This window comes from Xenopus laevis, chromosome 4L (assembly GCF_017654675.1).
Source record: "Xenopus laevis strain J_2021 chromosome 4L, Xenopus_laevis_v10.1, whole genome shotgun sequence".
In the NCBI taxonomy this organism is placed as follows: domain Eukaryota; kingdom Metazoa; phylum Chordata; class Amphibia; order Anura; family Pipidae; genus Xenopus; species Xenopus laevis.
Window position 1 is genome coordinate 2,005,516 of NC_054377.1, and position 17,020 is coordinate 2,022,535.

A 17,020-nucleotide genomic window follows, 5' to 3' on the forward strand; every position below is an offset into this window, starting at 1 on the left:
CAGCCCCCTTGCCCAGGTTCCAGATTCCTCGCTTCCGCAGTTCTACAAGTGTAGAGTCACGGGGTCAGTGACCCCCAACAACCAGAAAAGAACCAAATCAATTATGATTTTTGTTTCTGTATCTTCCCGTCTCAGTGACTGTCAGCCCCCTTGCCCAGGTTCCAGATTCCTCGCTTCCGCAGTTCTACAAGTGTAGAGTCGCAGGGTCAGTGACCCCAACAACCAGAAAAGAATAATTATGATTTTTGTTCTGTATCCTCCTGTCTCAGTGAGTGTCAGCCCCCTGCCCAAGCTCCAGATTCCTCGATTCCGCATTTCCACAAGTGTAGAGTCACGGGGTCAGTGACCCCCAACAACCAGAAAAGAACCAAATCAATTATGATTTTTGTTTCTGTATCTTCCCGTCTCAGTGAGTGTCAGCCCCCTGCCCAAGCTCCAGATTCCTCGATTCCGCATTTCTACAAGTGTAGAGTTGCGGGGTCAGTGACCCCAACAACCAGAAAAGAATAATTATGATTTTTGTTCTGTATCCTCCCGTCTCAGTGAGTGTCAGCCCCCTTGCCCAGGTTCCAGATTCCTCGCTTCCGCATTTCTACAATATAAAATAACAAGCGCACGCTCCTTTGAAGTCTCCAATGAGTGAAACAATAATTAGCAGCCGTCCTCCCTGAACCCCAATTATCAACGGCTTAAGAGGAGCCTGTATCCATGGAAACTAGGATTGTGAATGAATTCTATCAGAAAGGAACCTAGAAGACTCTAGTTACACCCCTGTTATACTCATCAACTGAAGGCTGGCAAAGCATGCTGGGAATTGTAGTCCGACAATGATTGATGGGCCACATATGATAAATCCCTGACATAGATTGCTAGCTCCTGTGGATAGTGTCACAGGTTACTGAAGAAGGGAAGGGGCAGTATAAGGAGAGGAAGCTTTCCTGTGATACATTGAACCCTGTGCTTTGAGGATGCCCCTGACATTGAGATGGTTAAAGGGCAAGTAATCCCTGTGTATAATGTTTCCTTGTGCTGTCGGCAGTAATGAGCCTGGTCGCTTGAGTGGTCCGGCTCGGGTTTTGTGTGCAGCCCGGTGACTGGCAGATGAGATCACAGGGGGCTGTGCCATTTCGGCTGCTGATGTGGAGCTGGAGGCTGGAGCATGGAGCGGCGGTGCAGGGAGAGAGATGGATATTAAATGAACACTGGCCACTCGTTGCCTTCAGATGCTGAGGCTGCAGGGGTCCGGGGGCTGCTCTTGGCATCATCACTATCAACAAGAGGAACAATGTGGGGGCTCCATGGTGCAACTGGAATGTGCTGAGCGGCTGCAGGAGGGCTCCATCTGGGCAACGAGATCCTAAAGCAGCAACTGCCAGACAAATGCACCCTGCTCTCCACCGTCCCCTTCTATGGCTATCAGCAGAACTGGGGTACAGAGAGGATGAGTGCACTGCTGGGGTAGTCCCCCCTCATTTCAATCCCAGGACCCCCACATCTCTAATTCTCACCCTCGTTGGTGAGCCTGGGCGCTCCCTGCCTTCCAGAGGATGCTGCTGACTAGATCCCAAATGTCTGCATGGGGTCTGAACACTTCTTGTCTCGGGGTCCTTCCTACTGAGGAGCAACCTCTGGTTTTGGGGAACAATGACTTCTAGGCACCAGTCAGACTGGATCCCTTACAGGTAAATGAGAACACGTTGCCCTAAAGCAGAACCTCCCAAATTACTACAGGTCTGCCCTGGGAACACTTCTATAGCAGGGTGACCCCAATACTTCTATACGTCTGTAACCTTGTTACGATCTAAGGGGGCCCAGCCTGAAGGTCAGTTAGGGGGAGATTTGGGGTGAGTGTTTATTTGTGTCCTGGGTACCCCTGGAACTATAGCAGGGTGACACCCCAATGTTTCTATATATCTGTAACCTTGTTATGAGCTAAGGGGGCCCAGTCTGAAGCTCAGTTTGGGGAGATTTGGGGTGAGGGTTTATTTGTACCCTGGGTACCCCTGGAACTATAGCAGAGTGACACCCCAATATTTCTATATATCTGTAACCTTGTTATGAGCTAAGGGGCCCAGTCTGAAGGACAGTTAGGGGGAGATTTGGGGTGAGTGTTTATTTGTACCCTGGGTACCCCTGGAACTACAGCAGGGTGACTGTTACCCCAATGTTTCTATATATCTGTAACCTTGTTATGAGCTAAGGGGGCCCAGTCTGAAGCTCAGTTTGGGGAGATTTGGGGTGAGGGTTTATTTGTACCCTGGGTACCCCTGGAACTATAGCAGAGTGACACCCCAATATTTCTATATATCTGTAACCTTGTTATGAGCTAAGGGGGCCCAGTCTGAAGGACAGTTAGGGGGAGATTTGGGGTGAGTGTTTATTTGTACCCTGGGTACCCCTGTAACTACAGCAGGGTGACTGTTACCCCAATGTTTCTATATATCTGTAACCTTGTTATGAGCTAAGGGGGCCCAGTCTGAAGCTCAGTTTGGGGAGATTTGGGGTGAGGGTTTATTTGTACCCTGGGTACCCCTGGAACTATAGCAGAGTGACACCCCAATATTTCTATATATCTGTAACCTTGTTATGAGCTAAGGGGGCCCAGCCTGAAGGTCAGTTAGGGGGAGATTTGGGGTGAGTGTTTATTTGTGTCCTGGGTACCCCTGGAACTATAGCAGGGTGACACCCCAATGTTTCTATATATCTGTAACCTTGTTATGAGCTAAGGGGGCCCAGTCTGAAGCTCAGTTTGGGGAGATTTGGGGTGAGGGTTTATTTGTACCCTGGGTACCCCTGGAACTATAGCAGGGTGACACCCCAATGTTTCTATATATCTGTAACCTTGTTATGAGCTAAGGGGGCCCAGTCTGAAGCTCAGTTTGGGGAGATTTGGGGTGAGGGTTTATTTGTACCCTGGGTACCCCTGGAACTATAGCAGAGTGACACCCCAATATTTCTATATATCTGTAACCTTGTTATGAGCTAAGGGGGCCCAGTCTGAAGGACAGTTAGGGGGAGATTTGGGGTGAGTGTTTATTTGTGCACTGGGTACCCCTGGAACTATAGCAGGGTGACACCCCAATGTTTCTATATATCTGTAACCTTGTTATGAGCTAAGGGGGCCTAGTCTGAAGGTCAGTTAGGGGGAGATTTGGGGTGAGTGTTTATTTGTACCCTGGGTACCCCTGGAACTATAACAGGGTGACACCCCAATGTTTCTATATATCTGTAACCTTGTTATGAGCTAAGGGGGCCCAGTCTGAAGGTCAGTTAGGGGGGGATTTGGGGTGAGTGTTTATTTGTACCCTGGGTACCCCTGGAACTATAACAGGGTGACACCCCAATGTTTCTATATATCTGTAACCTTGTTATGAGCTAACCATAATTTGCATTTTCAAATTGTTATTGTGATAACAATTGCGTGATAATAATTTCTTGAGATCTTGACTTATTTATAGTGAAGGGGAACTAGCAGAAGAGAATACAAATAATGGGAAGACAGTAATAGGACAATAGTAGGAGGAGATGGAGACAGTAGGACAAGATGGAGACAGTAGGGCAATATGGAGACGGTTGGGCAAGATGGAGACAGTAGGACAAGATGGAGACAGTAGCACATGATGGAGACAGTAGGACAAGATGGAGACAGTAGGGCAAGATGGAGACAGTAGGGCAAGATGGAGACAGTAGGACAAGATGGAGACAGTATGACAAGATGGAGACAGTAGGGCAAGATGGAGACAGTAGGACAAGATGGAGACAGTAGGACAAGATGGAGACAGTAGGGCAAGATGGAGACAGTAGGGCAAGATGGAGACAGTAGGGAGGAATGAAGACAGTAGGGCAAGATGGAGACAGTAGGACATGATGGAGACAGTAGGACATGATGGAGACAGTAGGGCAAGAGGGAGACAGTAGGAGAAGATGGAGACAGTAGGAGAAGATGGAGACAGTAGGACAAGATGGAGACAGTTGGGCAAGATGGAGACAGTAGGACAAGATGGAGACAGTAAGGTAAGAAGTAAGGTACTCTACAATTTGCAATTTCAGCAATCTGGTTGCTAAGATCCAAATGACCCTAGCAACCATACATTGATTTAAATTAGAGACTGGAATATGAATAGGAGAGGCCTGAATAGAAATAGGAGGAATAAAAAAAAGCAATAACAATACATTTGGTGCCTTTCAGCATTTGTTTTTTAGATGGGGTCAGTGACCCCTATTTGAAAGCTGGAAAGAGTCAGAAGAAGGCTAATAATGAAAAAAACTGTAAAAAAAAGAAACAATGAAGACCAATTGAAAAGTTGTTTAGAATTGGCCATTCTATAACATACCTAGCTTAAAAGTGAACCACCCCTCTAAATTCCAAAAACTGTTTTGTAAATACAGCGTTTTCCGACTTTTTGACATTCAATGGGGGTCCCGGCTCTGGTTTAGTAAATTTGGGGTATCATTTCAGAATGACACAAATCCATCAGAACAAAATACAAAAAACTGGTGCCGTCCAGTGTGTTTGTGTTAATAACATCCGATTCTGAGAGGTGGCTGAAATCATTGTTCCCCCAATATTTTAACGTTAAAAAAAGGGGGTGTTCAGGGGAGTTACTACAGAGGAAGCAGTTGCAGGAGGGGCCCGGAGGTATAGGGGCCCCATGAGGCCCAAATAATGAGCAATTTCAATATCCCACACTTTGTATTAGCCTCAAGTAGACCCAGAATAGAGTCATATGATGCAGCATTGCCAGGGGGTAAAATACATGAAACCTCACTTTGTGGCAAATGCGAAATGCAATTATATGTGTCAGCGTTTAAAGGGCCAGACGATTGGCCCCGGGACTCACTTCACCTTTGCCAATCAAATGGGCCGCAGACAGTTTAGTAATTAATTTACATTCCTGCTGCGTGGCTGCACATAAATCACTGCAGTCTGCGGAACGCCTCGGATTAAATTTGCTAAGTAAGCGGGTAGGCTGAGGAATCGATATCTGGCCTGTATTTAATGGATGCGGTACCAGTCCTTTTTTTTTTGGGTTGGAAACATTGAATTTCCTGCATCCAGATGAGTATTTAGCTGCATGGCGGCACTGAAAGCAGTACAGTCTGCTGCATGCACCTAACTGAATCCTTGCAGAAGAATAAAAAGTAAATACAGTTTGGGCACAGCTGCACCCCCCCTTTAACCCTGGGCAAGGTTTACACCTCCTCCATAAAGTGGATTCTGTTTTTACACTGGCTGAGGATGATGGGACTTGTAGTTCTGTATTAGCTGCATGAATAGGGTCCCTGTCCTCTTATCTGTTCACACTGAGAGCTTTGCCTGTTGGTTCCAAGCTAAGATCTCCATGGCAGCACAACGGCTCGGGGCCCTGTCATTGGCTGCCGGTTGCTATAAGTTACCAGGGCTCCTTGTCACCCAGCTTGCGTCATTTCTCCCTAACCCTCACCCTCTGCCTGGCGCTTCAAGGGTCTGCTGCTTAAAGGGACAGCTCCTCTATTTCTAAAACCTTGAAATATGCCGCCTTTCCCTTTATCTTAACCCCTTCACTTCCAAGGAGCTGGAAAAGCGTAATCCCTGCGCAGTGGGTGGGGCTTCTTGCTGCATAGAACAAGTTTCAGTCTTTATTGATTGGTTTAGCAGTGGAGGAATAGAAGGGAAACAGAAAAAAAAAATATTAAAGGGGAACTTCATCCATAAAAAGTACATTTGGCCTGTTGAAAAAAAGTTCTGCATAACTTCCCAATGTTTATTTATTCTTTATTCTCAGTGGTTTATAGTTGTGTGTCACTGTCATTGCTGCTGAAAGCTGTATTTATTCAACTGTCTCAGAAAGACTCCTGGGTAAATGCACAAAAGACATTCCACATGGAATGCTGGGAGTTGTAGTCCAGTTGGGGCCACCGATTGCACATTTCCTTCAGTGTTATCTCTCTTTCAAATGTAAAGGGGAAGTTGACCCTAAAATGAAAAAAAAAAGCCAAATATGGATGAACGTATGATATGAGGAGGGTGAGTTGCAGCTGCTGACGTGACTGAGACATTTACAAAGCTGCTGCGTGGGCAGGAGAGGGTTATTTTGTTTCCACGTTGGCACAAAAGGATGGAGAAAGGGATGGAACAAGATTGGGGGGGTTTTTTCCCCTTGTTTTTCCAACGCTCAGAGTCCCTCTCCCTGCCAGAAGTGTTTCATAGGCTGCTGTAAGTGGGCAATACCTGATTTATAAAGGGGTTGTTCACCTTTAAATTAACTGTTAGTATGATGTAGAGAGGGATATTCTAAGACAATTTGTAATTGGTCTTCATTTTTTATTATTTGTGGTCTTTGCGTAATTTAGCTTTTTATTCAGCAGCTCTCCAGTTTGCAATTTCAGCAGTATGGTTGCTAGGGTCCAACTTCCCCTAGCAACCTTGATTGGAATATGAATAGGAGATGAATAAAAAGATGAGGAATAAAAAGCAGCAATAACAATACATTTGTAGCCTTACAGAGCATTTGTTTTTTTAGATGGGGTCAGTGACCCCCCATTTGAAAGCTGTAAGAGTCAGAAGAATAAGGCAAATAATTAAAAAAAGTATAAAAAAAAAATGAAGCCCAATTGAAAAGTTACTTAGAATTAGCCATATTATGAGATACTAAAAGTTAACTTAAACGAGAACCACCCCTTTAAAGAAAACTGTTCCCACAAAATGGAGTTTCGCTGGGGGTGAGCGCTTATTAATTTTAACCCTGTGCTGATCGCTGATCTAGATTATTAATAGCACTGTTATTTCAATGCCGGCATAGTGGGCTCTAATTGGCTGCTGTTAGTGATCAGATACTGTGATTGGCTACAGGTGTAGTCATGTACGTATTGTAATGCTTTTATTGTATCCAGGTGAGTCTAGTTCTTTGATTATTCTAATGTTCTTATTGGTTGCAAGCTGGTCCTATCCTGAGAATGTTCTAAGGCTCTGATTGGCTGCAAGCTCGTCCTATCCTGAGAATGTTCTAAGGCTCTGATTGGCTGCAAGCTGGTCCTATCCTGAGAATATTCTGATTGGCTGCAAACTGGTCCTATCCTGAGAATGTTCTAAGGTTCTGATTGGCTAATTGCTCTAGGCCTGAGGTTGTTCCAGTACTTGGGTTCAGGTTATTCTAATGGATACAGGTGATTAGAGTGCTGAAATTGTACCAGCACTGATTGGCTACAGGTTAGTTTACCCCCCTGTGATTGGTGTAATGTTCTGATTGGCTACAGGTTGGTCCAGTTCTGGGAATATGCTTATATTCTGATTCGGGATGTACCGAATCCAGGATTCGGCCAGGATTCGGCCGAATCCTTCTGCCTGGCCGAACCGAATCCTAATTTGCATATGCTATTTAGGGACGGGAGGGAAATTGCATGACTTTTTGTCACAAAACAAGGAAGTAAAAAATGTGATCCCCTTCCCACCCCTAATTTGCATATGCAAATTCGGATTCGGTTCAGTATTCGGCCGGATCTTTCATCAAGGATTTGGGGGTTCGGCTGAATCCTAAATAGTGGATTCGGTGCATCCCTAATTCTGATTGGCTACAGGTTGGTCGAGTTCTGGGAATATTCCAGTATTCTGATTGGCTACAGGTTGGTCCAGTTCTGGGAATATTCTAAGATTGTGATTGGCTACAGGTTGGTCCAGTTCTGGGAATAGTCTAATATTCTGATTGGCTACAGGTTGGTCCAGTTCTGGCAATATTCATATATTCTGATTGGCTACAGGTTGGTCCAGTTCTGAGAATATTCTTATATTCTGATAGGTTATGATCATGTGAAAAATCAGTGAATCTACTAGAAATGAGTGCAATAAGTTTATTAGAGGCTTCCATTTATTTATCAGATGTAACTTTGGTGAGTAAGTTACCTTCTATCTGTGCTATGGGCTTTACTGTGTGTTGTTAAAATATTTACCCACCAATAGATATGAATAGACAAAAGCCGAAGGAGAGGAAATCCTGCTGGAATAGCTGCTGCTTACGGCCTGTTGGGATTTTATTAGTGTAAATGCCGGCGGTTAATGGCTCATTTAATGCACCGAGTCGGAACACTTTCCTAAATGAAAGGAACATTAGATAAAACAATCGCTGCTGGTAACAGGAATAAAAAGGAAACGACTGTATTAGTCGAGGTGATCGGAGTATTAAAGTGTCACAGTGTGAAGCCTCATCTCCTGCCTTGTGTAACGTTCTGCTTGTGCCCCCGGTATCAGCCGTGTGGGGGTTAAAGGATAAGCAAAACACTGACTGATGCTTTCTTGGTTTATTTAAGGTTCCAGATTTGCCCTGGGGAAAAGAAAAATCATTTTTACTTTTATTCCAGTCCAGTCTGCGTGTGATGCAATCATCCATTAGTCCAGCGCTGTATTTGTCATTAAATCACACGCCTGCACTGAATGGCTGGGGGCAATCGACCCTTTAATGTGCTCTAGAAACCCAACTGTCAGTCACCAAACAGGTACAAGTAATTACATTGTAATCTTACTAGCCTCAGTGACTTCTCATATCCTTATCATTTACAGTAGGGGGTACATTATCCCTTATAATACATGGGTGATACTCAGAGTTCCCTGTATAACTCAGCCTGCAGCCTTGTGCCTTTATATGGTCACAGAACAACCCCTCAGTGACTTCTAATATCCTTATCATTTACAGTAGGGGGTACATTATCCCTTATAATACATGAGTGATACTCAGAGTTCCCTGTATAACTCAGCCTGCAGCCTTGTGCCTTTATATGGTCACAGAACAACCCCTCAGTGACTTCTAATATCCTTATCATTTACAGTAGGGGGTACATTATCCCTTATAATACATGAGTGATACTCAGAGTTCCCTGTATAACTCAGCCTGCAGCCTTGTGCCTTTATATGGTCACAGAACAACCCCTCAGTGACTTCTAATATCCTTATCATTTACAGTAGGAGGTACATTATCCCTTATAATACATGAGTGATACTCAGAGTTCACTGTATAACTCAGCCTGCAGCCTTGTGCCTTTATATGGTCACAGAACAACCCCTCAGTGACTTCTAATATCCTTATCATTTACAGTAGGGGGTACATTATCCCTTATAATACATGAGTGATACTCAGAGTTCCCTGTATAACTCAGCCTGCAGCCTTGTGCCTTTATATGGTCACAGAACAACCCCTCAGTGACTTCTAATATCCTTATCATTTACAGTAGGGGGTACATTATCCCTTATAATACATGAGTGATACTCAGAGTTCCCTGTATAACTCAGCCTGCAGCCTTGTGCCTTTATATGGTCACAGAACAACCCCTCAGTGACTTCTAATATCCTTATCATTTACAGTAGGGGGTACATTATCCCTTATAATACATGAGTGATACTCAGAGTTCCCTGTATAACTCAGCCTGCAGCTTTGTGCCTTTATATGGTCACAGAACAACCCCTCAGTGACTTCTAATATCCTTATCATTTACAGTAGGGGGTACATTATCCCTTATAATACATGAGTGATACTCAGAGTTCCCTGTATAACTCAGCCTGCAGCCTTGTGCCTTTATATGGTCACAGAACAACCCCTCAGTGACTTCTAATATCCTTATCATTTACAGTAGGGGGTACATTATCCCTTATAATACATGAGTGATACTCAGAGTTCCCTGTATAACTCAGCCTGCAGCTTTGTGCCTTTATATGGTCACAGAACAACCCCTCAGTGACTTCTAATATCCTTATCATTTACAGTAGGGGGTACATTATCCCTTATAATACATGAGTGATACTCAGAGTTCCCTGTATAACTCAGCCTGCAGCCTTGTGCCTTTATATGGTCACAGAACAACCCCTCAGTGACTTCTAATATCCTTATCATTTACAGTAGGGGGTACATTATCCCTTATAATACATGAGTGATACTCAGAGTTCCCTGTATAACTCAGCCTGCAGCTTTGTGCCTTTATATGGTCACAGAACAACCCCTCAGTGACTTCTAATATCCTTATCATTTACAGTAGGGGGTACATTATCCCTTATAATACATGAGTGATACTCAGAGTTCCCTGTATAACTCAGCCTGCAGCCTTGTGCCTTTATATGGTCAAAGAACAACCCCTCAGTGACTTCTAATATCCTTATCATTTACAGTAGGGGGTACATTATCCCTTATAATACATGAGTGATACTCAGAGTTCCCTGTATAACTCAGCCTGCAGCTTTGTGCCTTTATATGGTCACAGAACAACCCCTCAGTGACTTCTAATATCCTTATCATTTACAGTAGGGGGTACATTATCCCTTATAATACATGAGTGATACTCAGAGTTCCCTGTATAACTCAGCCTGCAGCCTTGTGCCTTTATATGGTCACAGAACAACCCCTCAGTGACTTCTAATATCCTTATCATTTACAGTAGGGGGTACACTATTCCTTGTATAATGGTGACATTATATGGTTCCGCTAGAAACAATGGTGGGTTTAGAGCAGATTGGTGGACGCGTAACCCCAGGGATGAGCTTTATCAGGAAAATGAATTGTGTAGTAACTTGTGGTTAATTGGCTGTCGTGCGTCTGACATGTGATTGATGATAATTATTGAAACATCAGTCATTATGTGTTTGTGTTAACGAGTTGGCGCTTGTCACTCACACGTAGGAAAACTCTGTTCTGATTCCGCTAATGAGTAACCCTTTAGTTGCAGAGCTTCTCCCAATCTCCGGTGAGATGCAAAATGTTCATTTGGGGCACTGGGGTGGGACACACGGAAACTTCTAGAAAGATTTATTTGCTTGGGTCACTGACCAACTGAAAGCTGCTGAGATGACTGCCATCTGCAAACGCTAAAATTAATATCAGGGGAGCTGCACCTTTAAATAAGAACTGAAAGTGATGGGTGCAGATATTAGGGCAGTAAGGGGTGGAAATTGCACCCCATAAGGAATGTACCATTTGTACTGGGGCAGATCAGAATCAGGTGCAGGGGATCCCTATTGTCAATGCCAGTCATATTATCTCTCTAAGGTCCCTATCACATTCCTATCAGTCCCTGCCCCCAGTGAGTTTACAATCTAAGGTCCCTATCACACTCCCATCAGTCCCTGCTCCAGTGAATTTACAATCTATGGTCCCTATCACATTCCCATCAATCCCTGCCCTAATGAGCTTACAATTGAAGATCCCTATCAAATTTCAATCCGTTTTTGCCCTAATGAGCTTACAATCTAAGGTTCCTATCAGATTCCCATCAGTCCCTGTCCCAGTGAGCTAACAATCTAAGGTCCCTATTACATTTCCATCAGTCCCTGCCCCAGTGAGCTTACAATCAAAGGTCCCTATCGCATTCCAATCAGTTTCTGCCCTAATGAGTTTACAATATAAGGTCCCTATCAGATTCCCATCAGTCCCTGTCTTAATGAGCTTACAATTTAAGGACTCATAATTCCATCAGTCCCTGTCCCAGTGATCTTACAATCGAGGGTCCCTATCACATTTCCATCAGTCCCTGCCCCAGTGAGCTTACATTCTAAGGTCCCTATCACATTCCCATCAGTCCTGACCCAGAGGAGCTTACCATTTAAATCCCTATCACATTCACACACACTAGGGGCAATTTTAGTACCCAGAAGTAAAAGCCCATGCATACACTGACTGGAATCGAACTGCTACTATAGATTATCATTACTATTGCCACCTCATTGTTGCCCCCATATACCCACCCGTAGCCAGAAGTGCTCTCTCCATATGGAGCATGTATCCCCCCCCCCATGCTGGTGACATAATTAAGAAATATGACTCGCATTGAGGTCAGAAAACTCACTGAGCATGTGCAGAGTCACTGACACCATGGAGAGGTGGGTCACTGGAGATATGACAATGCAGAAAGGCTGGAGCTGAATCTGGGGGAGGTTTGAGGGAATTATCAGGGATCCCCAACCTTGTAACCATCAACTGTTGTTTAACTGTAACTCTCAGCATTCTCAAGGGAGGCAATTTAGTTCTTTGCTTTATGACTATACAAGAACAGATGGGTTTCTTCGCTTAAAGGGCAAGAGTTGGTGACACATCATTTTGGGATAGGAGCAGATGTACTTCTGGTTGCCTTTACCCCCCGAGGTGATACTGCTGATTCTGCCTCCGACGTCACCGTCTTGCAAAGGTCAAGTCAATGGATTCATGTTATTTTCAGCCTCGTTCAGACCAGAAGTCAAAGTGAGGCCTTTGAGGGGTCAGAGAAGCCAATGTCGCCATGAAGAGAATAAAATCTTTCAACATCTTAATGGATCACAGACAACAGAACCAGCTGTGCCGCTCTGGAACTGAGTGCAAACGAGTGGCCAAATCAAGAGAATGGCTCATATTCTGCCCCTTGAGTAAGAGGAGGCTGAATGTTACTGGCAAGGGAAGAGGAAGCAACGCTGGCCAATGAATACAGAGTGCGGCCATTGTATCTTTGCTCTACTGAGCAGGTGTCTCCAAACACTACTCGTCTATAGGCCTAACAGCCGTGCAGTTGGTCAGTAATGGGGCAATGATGTAAGCGCCTTCCTATGCACATTCCCTTTGTACCAGGATTTGCCTCTTCCTTCTTCGGGAACGGATGTGGGAAATGAATGCAGAATGGAACATGTATGACCCCTTGTATTCAGCCTTATCCTGAAAGAACCATTGAGGCCTGAGGTTTCCCTTGCCAAGTAGCAGAACTAATCCCATTGCTCTTCCGGGAGCTCCTTCCCCAATACACAGACTTCCACATGGGCTTTCATTCTCTCAATGGCCGGCTAAGATATTCCCACAGAAACGAGTTTAGAAATGGAAGGTCAGTGAGACTTAAACAAGAATATGAAGCTGGTTCTGTTACTTCCCTAAGAATATGAAGATCAAGAATTGGTGAATAGAGTGCAAAGTAGAAAGCCTGGGGGCCCTCCTGCTGTTCAGCTTAGTCTCCGGTATATCAATGTACAATTACTGGACCCTTAAACCGTGGCCCATCAGCTCCAGAATGAGATCCTAGTTGCTAAGTAAGCTCAGTAAGTGACAGCAGCACAGAGCATGTGAATCAGTGAATCAGCAGAAAAGAAGATGGGGAGCTACTGGGGCATCTTTGGAGACACAGATCTTTACTGCTAAAGGGCTGTGGTTGCCTTGGGCTGGTACAGAAGCACAAAACATCATGTACAACATTTCTACCTACTTCTTTAGTTACGCTTTAGTTCTCCTTTAAGATTCCATATTTAAAGGGGCTCATATTCACCTTAAAATGAACTGTTAGTGTGATGTAGAGAGGGATATTCAGAGACAATTTGCAATTCAGGGGCGTAACTACAGAGGAAGCAGACCCTGCAGCTGCAGGGGGGCCCAAGAGGCATAGGGGGCCCCATAAGGCTCTAATTAATTAGGAATTTTAATATATATTGTTAATACAGGGCAACCACTGGATATTTTGGGAGCCCTAAAATTATTTTGCTGTGGGGCTCAGTAACATCTAGTTACGCCACTGTTGCAATTGGTTTTTATGTTTTATTATATGTGGTTTTTGACTTATTTAATGTTTTATTCAGCAGCTCTCCATTTTGCAGTTTCAAGTCTGGTTGCTAGGGTCCAAATAAATCCCCCTAGCAACCAAACACTGATTTGAATAAGAGACTTGGCTATGAATAGGAGAGGCCTGAATAGAAAGACGAGGAATAAAAAGTAACAATAAATTTGTAGCCTTGCAGAGCATTTGTTTTTTTTAGATGGGGTCAGTGACCCCAGTGAAAAGCCGGAAAGAGTCATAAGAAGAAGGCAAATAATTCAAAAACTATAACAAAAAGAAAAAATGTAGACCAATTGAAAAGTTGCTTAACTTAAAAGCTGTTGTTAAAGTTAACTCCAGTATCATTTTGAGTTTTCGCATCTGGTGGGGGTAAAGGCATAGTGGGGTATCTGCACTGGGGTCCAGGAACCTTGGGTGGGGGGTTCAATGTGCATAAAAAACTCTTTAATTCCCATTAGAAGTTATATAGTGATATAAAAGTACAGGCACGAATGGATATAGAAGTGGACAGAGGGCCAGGCATGAGGCAACTGTCAGTGGCACATATCTGGGGAAGAAGTAGTGCGACTGCAAGAATTGCACCTATAGGGGCCTAGTTGCACCACTGGAAACTAACAAGGGGCTGGTGAAGTTACTGCCTGTCCCAAGGGGGGTGCTGAGGTCAAGTGTGCAACTGTCATGATACTAACTGACCAATAAGATGCAGTGCAGAGTAATTTGCCTCCACTACATATCATTGGTGGGTTAGTAAATCCCCCATCCCCCAGTTCCTACTGCAGAGGGTAGTTCATTTTGGAATCCCACCCATGTCATTATAAAAGACCAGACAACCAAGAATTTGGGGTCCGAGGAAGCCAAATAAAGGGGGAGAGATGATTTGTGCCCACAAGAGAAATAATGGACTATTTATCCCTGTCTGACTGTGAGTGTTTATACAGTTGTGCGTCCCCAAGCCAAGTCCCGGGAGGAATCCGACTCCTCCATTAATTCTGACTCGTGGAATAGGTTCATGTAGTGCAGCTGCCACACTCAATAGCGTCGCTGTACAACTGCCAAGAAAAGGCCAACGGAAAAACAAAAAAAATGGCTCCTTTTGTAGTAATATTTGTCTTTCTGCCACCGCCAGACGAGAGGACATTGTCAGGATGCAGGAGAGGATGCTGGGAACGCAGGAAATACGTAAATAGAATAAATTGTAATATAACTACTCTTAAAAATCCTTAAATCCAGGTGAAATCCTACAAAGGGACTGCCCTTCTTTTAATCACAAAAGTGCCAGTTATATCCCATAATATAAGAATATAAATGGAAAGGACGCCACAAGCGAATCAGTTTCATCAGTCGGAGCCATTTAATAGATTCCCTGGGCTGGTTATTCCATTCTTTATTATAACGTTTGAGATGTTCCACATGTTCTTTTTATCTCTGTTATTTCACAGACATTGTGTATCGCAGAACAGGGACTCGCTGCCTCCGATTGGTGCCCAGATTGTCTAATGTACAAATAAAACACAAATAAATTCAATAACAGGAGGAAATTGGGACGTTGGTGCTGCGTTTCGACCTTAAAAGCCACTATGTCCCTATGATTAATGTGCCTCTTATTTCTGAAAGAATCAGATTTACTCTAATCTTATGAGTCGCCCAACCCCAGACACCAATGTAAAAACTCAATTAGCTCTTATTGTCTCTGTACTGGTGACACATCATGAGCCGTGAACCAAAAATAATCTACTAGTTCCCTCTGTAGCCCCTTATGGCTGCTCTTCTCTTGTAGGAACTATAATGACAGGGTTGCATATATATATATATATATATATATATATATATATATATATATATATATATATATCTCTTCTGGGAATGGGATACACTGACGAGAAGAGGGGATGAGAAACAAAAGGAAAGAGGAGAAGGGAAAGGGGGTTAGGGAGTAGAGAGACAAATGGGGGAGAGGAGAAATATAGAAGGGGAGAGAAGAGGGAGGATGGGGAGAGTAAGGCCAAACAGTTGGGGGAGAAAAAGGAAAGGAGAGGGGATGAGAGACAGAAGGAGAGAAGGGAAAGGGGGTTAGGGAGTAGAGAGACAAATGGGGGAGAGGAGAAATATAGAAGGGGAGAGAAGAGGGAGGATGGGGAGAGTAAGGCCAAACAGTTGGGGGAGAAAAAGGAAAGGAGAGGGGATGAGAGACAGAAGGAGAGAAGGGAAAGGGGGTTAGGGAGTAGAGAGACAAATGGGGGAGAGGAGAAATATAGAAGGGGAGAGAAGAGGGAGGATGGGGAGAGTAAGGCCAAACAGTTGGGGGAGAAAAGGAAAGTAGAGGGGATGAGAGACCGAAGGGGAGAAGGGAAAGGGGGTTAGGGAGTAGAGAGACAAATGGGGGAGAGGAGAAATATAGAAGGGGAGAGAAGAGGGAGGATGGGGGAGAGTAAGGTCAAACAGTTGGGGAGAAAAGGAAAGGAGAGGGGATGAGAGACAGAAGGAGAGAAGGGAAAGGGGGTTAGGGAGTAGAGAGACAAATGGGGGAGAGGAGAAATATAGAAGGGGAGAGAAGAGGGAGGATGGGGGAGAGTAAGGTCAAACAGTTGGGGAGAAAAGGAAAGGAGAGGGGATGAGAGACAGAAGGAGAGAAGGGAAAGGGGGTTAGGGAGTAGAGAGACAAATGGGGGAGAGGAGAAATATAGAAGGGGAGAGAAGAGGGAGGATGGGGGAGAGTAAGGTCAAACAGTTGGGGAGAAAAGGAAAGGAGAGGGGATGAGAGACAGAAGGAGAGAAGGGAAAGGGGGTTAGGGAGTAGAGAGACAAATGGGGGAGAGGAGAAATATAGAAGGGGAGAGAAGAGGGAGGATGGGGGAGAGTAAGGCCAAACAGTTGGGGGAGAGAAAATGAAAGGAGAGGGGATGAGAGACAGAAGGAGAGAAGGGAAAGGGGGTTAGGGAGTAGAGAGACAAATGGGGGAGAGGAGAAATATAAAGGGAGAGAAGAGGGAGGATGGGGGAGAGTAAGGCCAAACAGTTGGGGGAGAAAAGGAAAGGAGAGGGGGTGAGAGACAGAAGGAGAGAAGGGAAAGGGGGTTAGGGAGTAGAGAGACAAATGGGGGAGAGGAGAAATATAGAAGGGGAGAGAAGAGGATCCCACATTATATTGTGAGCTTTGCTGACTACTTGGCTGGCATAACATCATCATCATCATCTTCCATTAAAAGAATAACTTTAGAGAGATTAACAGATAATTATGTCATGATCATAAAATCACTTAGTGGTCGGTGGGTGTGGCCTAATGTCACTAGGGGGTGTGGCAGCCAAAGGCACTTGGTTATATAAAACTCCTGATGAAGAGTCAAGTGTGAGTGATTTAAATAAGAAAAGCCAAGTGTATTAAGAGAAGTGCAAAGTAAAAGGTGCAGGACAGCGACTCTGACCCCTCTCTCTCGCTATAGAAACCAGTTGCAGGTTGGTGAGTGGCTGCGACAATGCAGTGATACACAGGGGCTCAAATTCAG

At 44.4% G+C, this 17,020-nt stretch overlaps 1 protein-coding gene across 3 annotated transcripts in view; it reads left to right on the forward strand.

Moving 5' to 3' along the window:
• Positions 1-17,020, forward strand: part of tub.L (TUB bipartite transcription factor L homeolog) — a 66,406-nt gene that overhangs the window by 26,523 nt on the left and 22,863 nt on the right. The window contains exon 1 of one of the 3 annotated variants that reach the window (XM_018257240.2): positions 1,127-1,682. The exons of the other annotated variants lie outside the window; for them this stretch is intronic. Within the exon in view, the coding sequence (XP_018112729.1) occupies positions 1,645-1,682 (38 nt within the window). The 5' untranslated portion in view covers positions 1,127-1,644. Of the gene's footprint in view, positions 1-1,126; positions 1,683-17,020 lie in introns of those variants that run through there. 3 annotated transcript variants of the gene reach the window in all.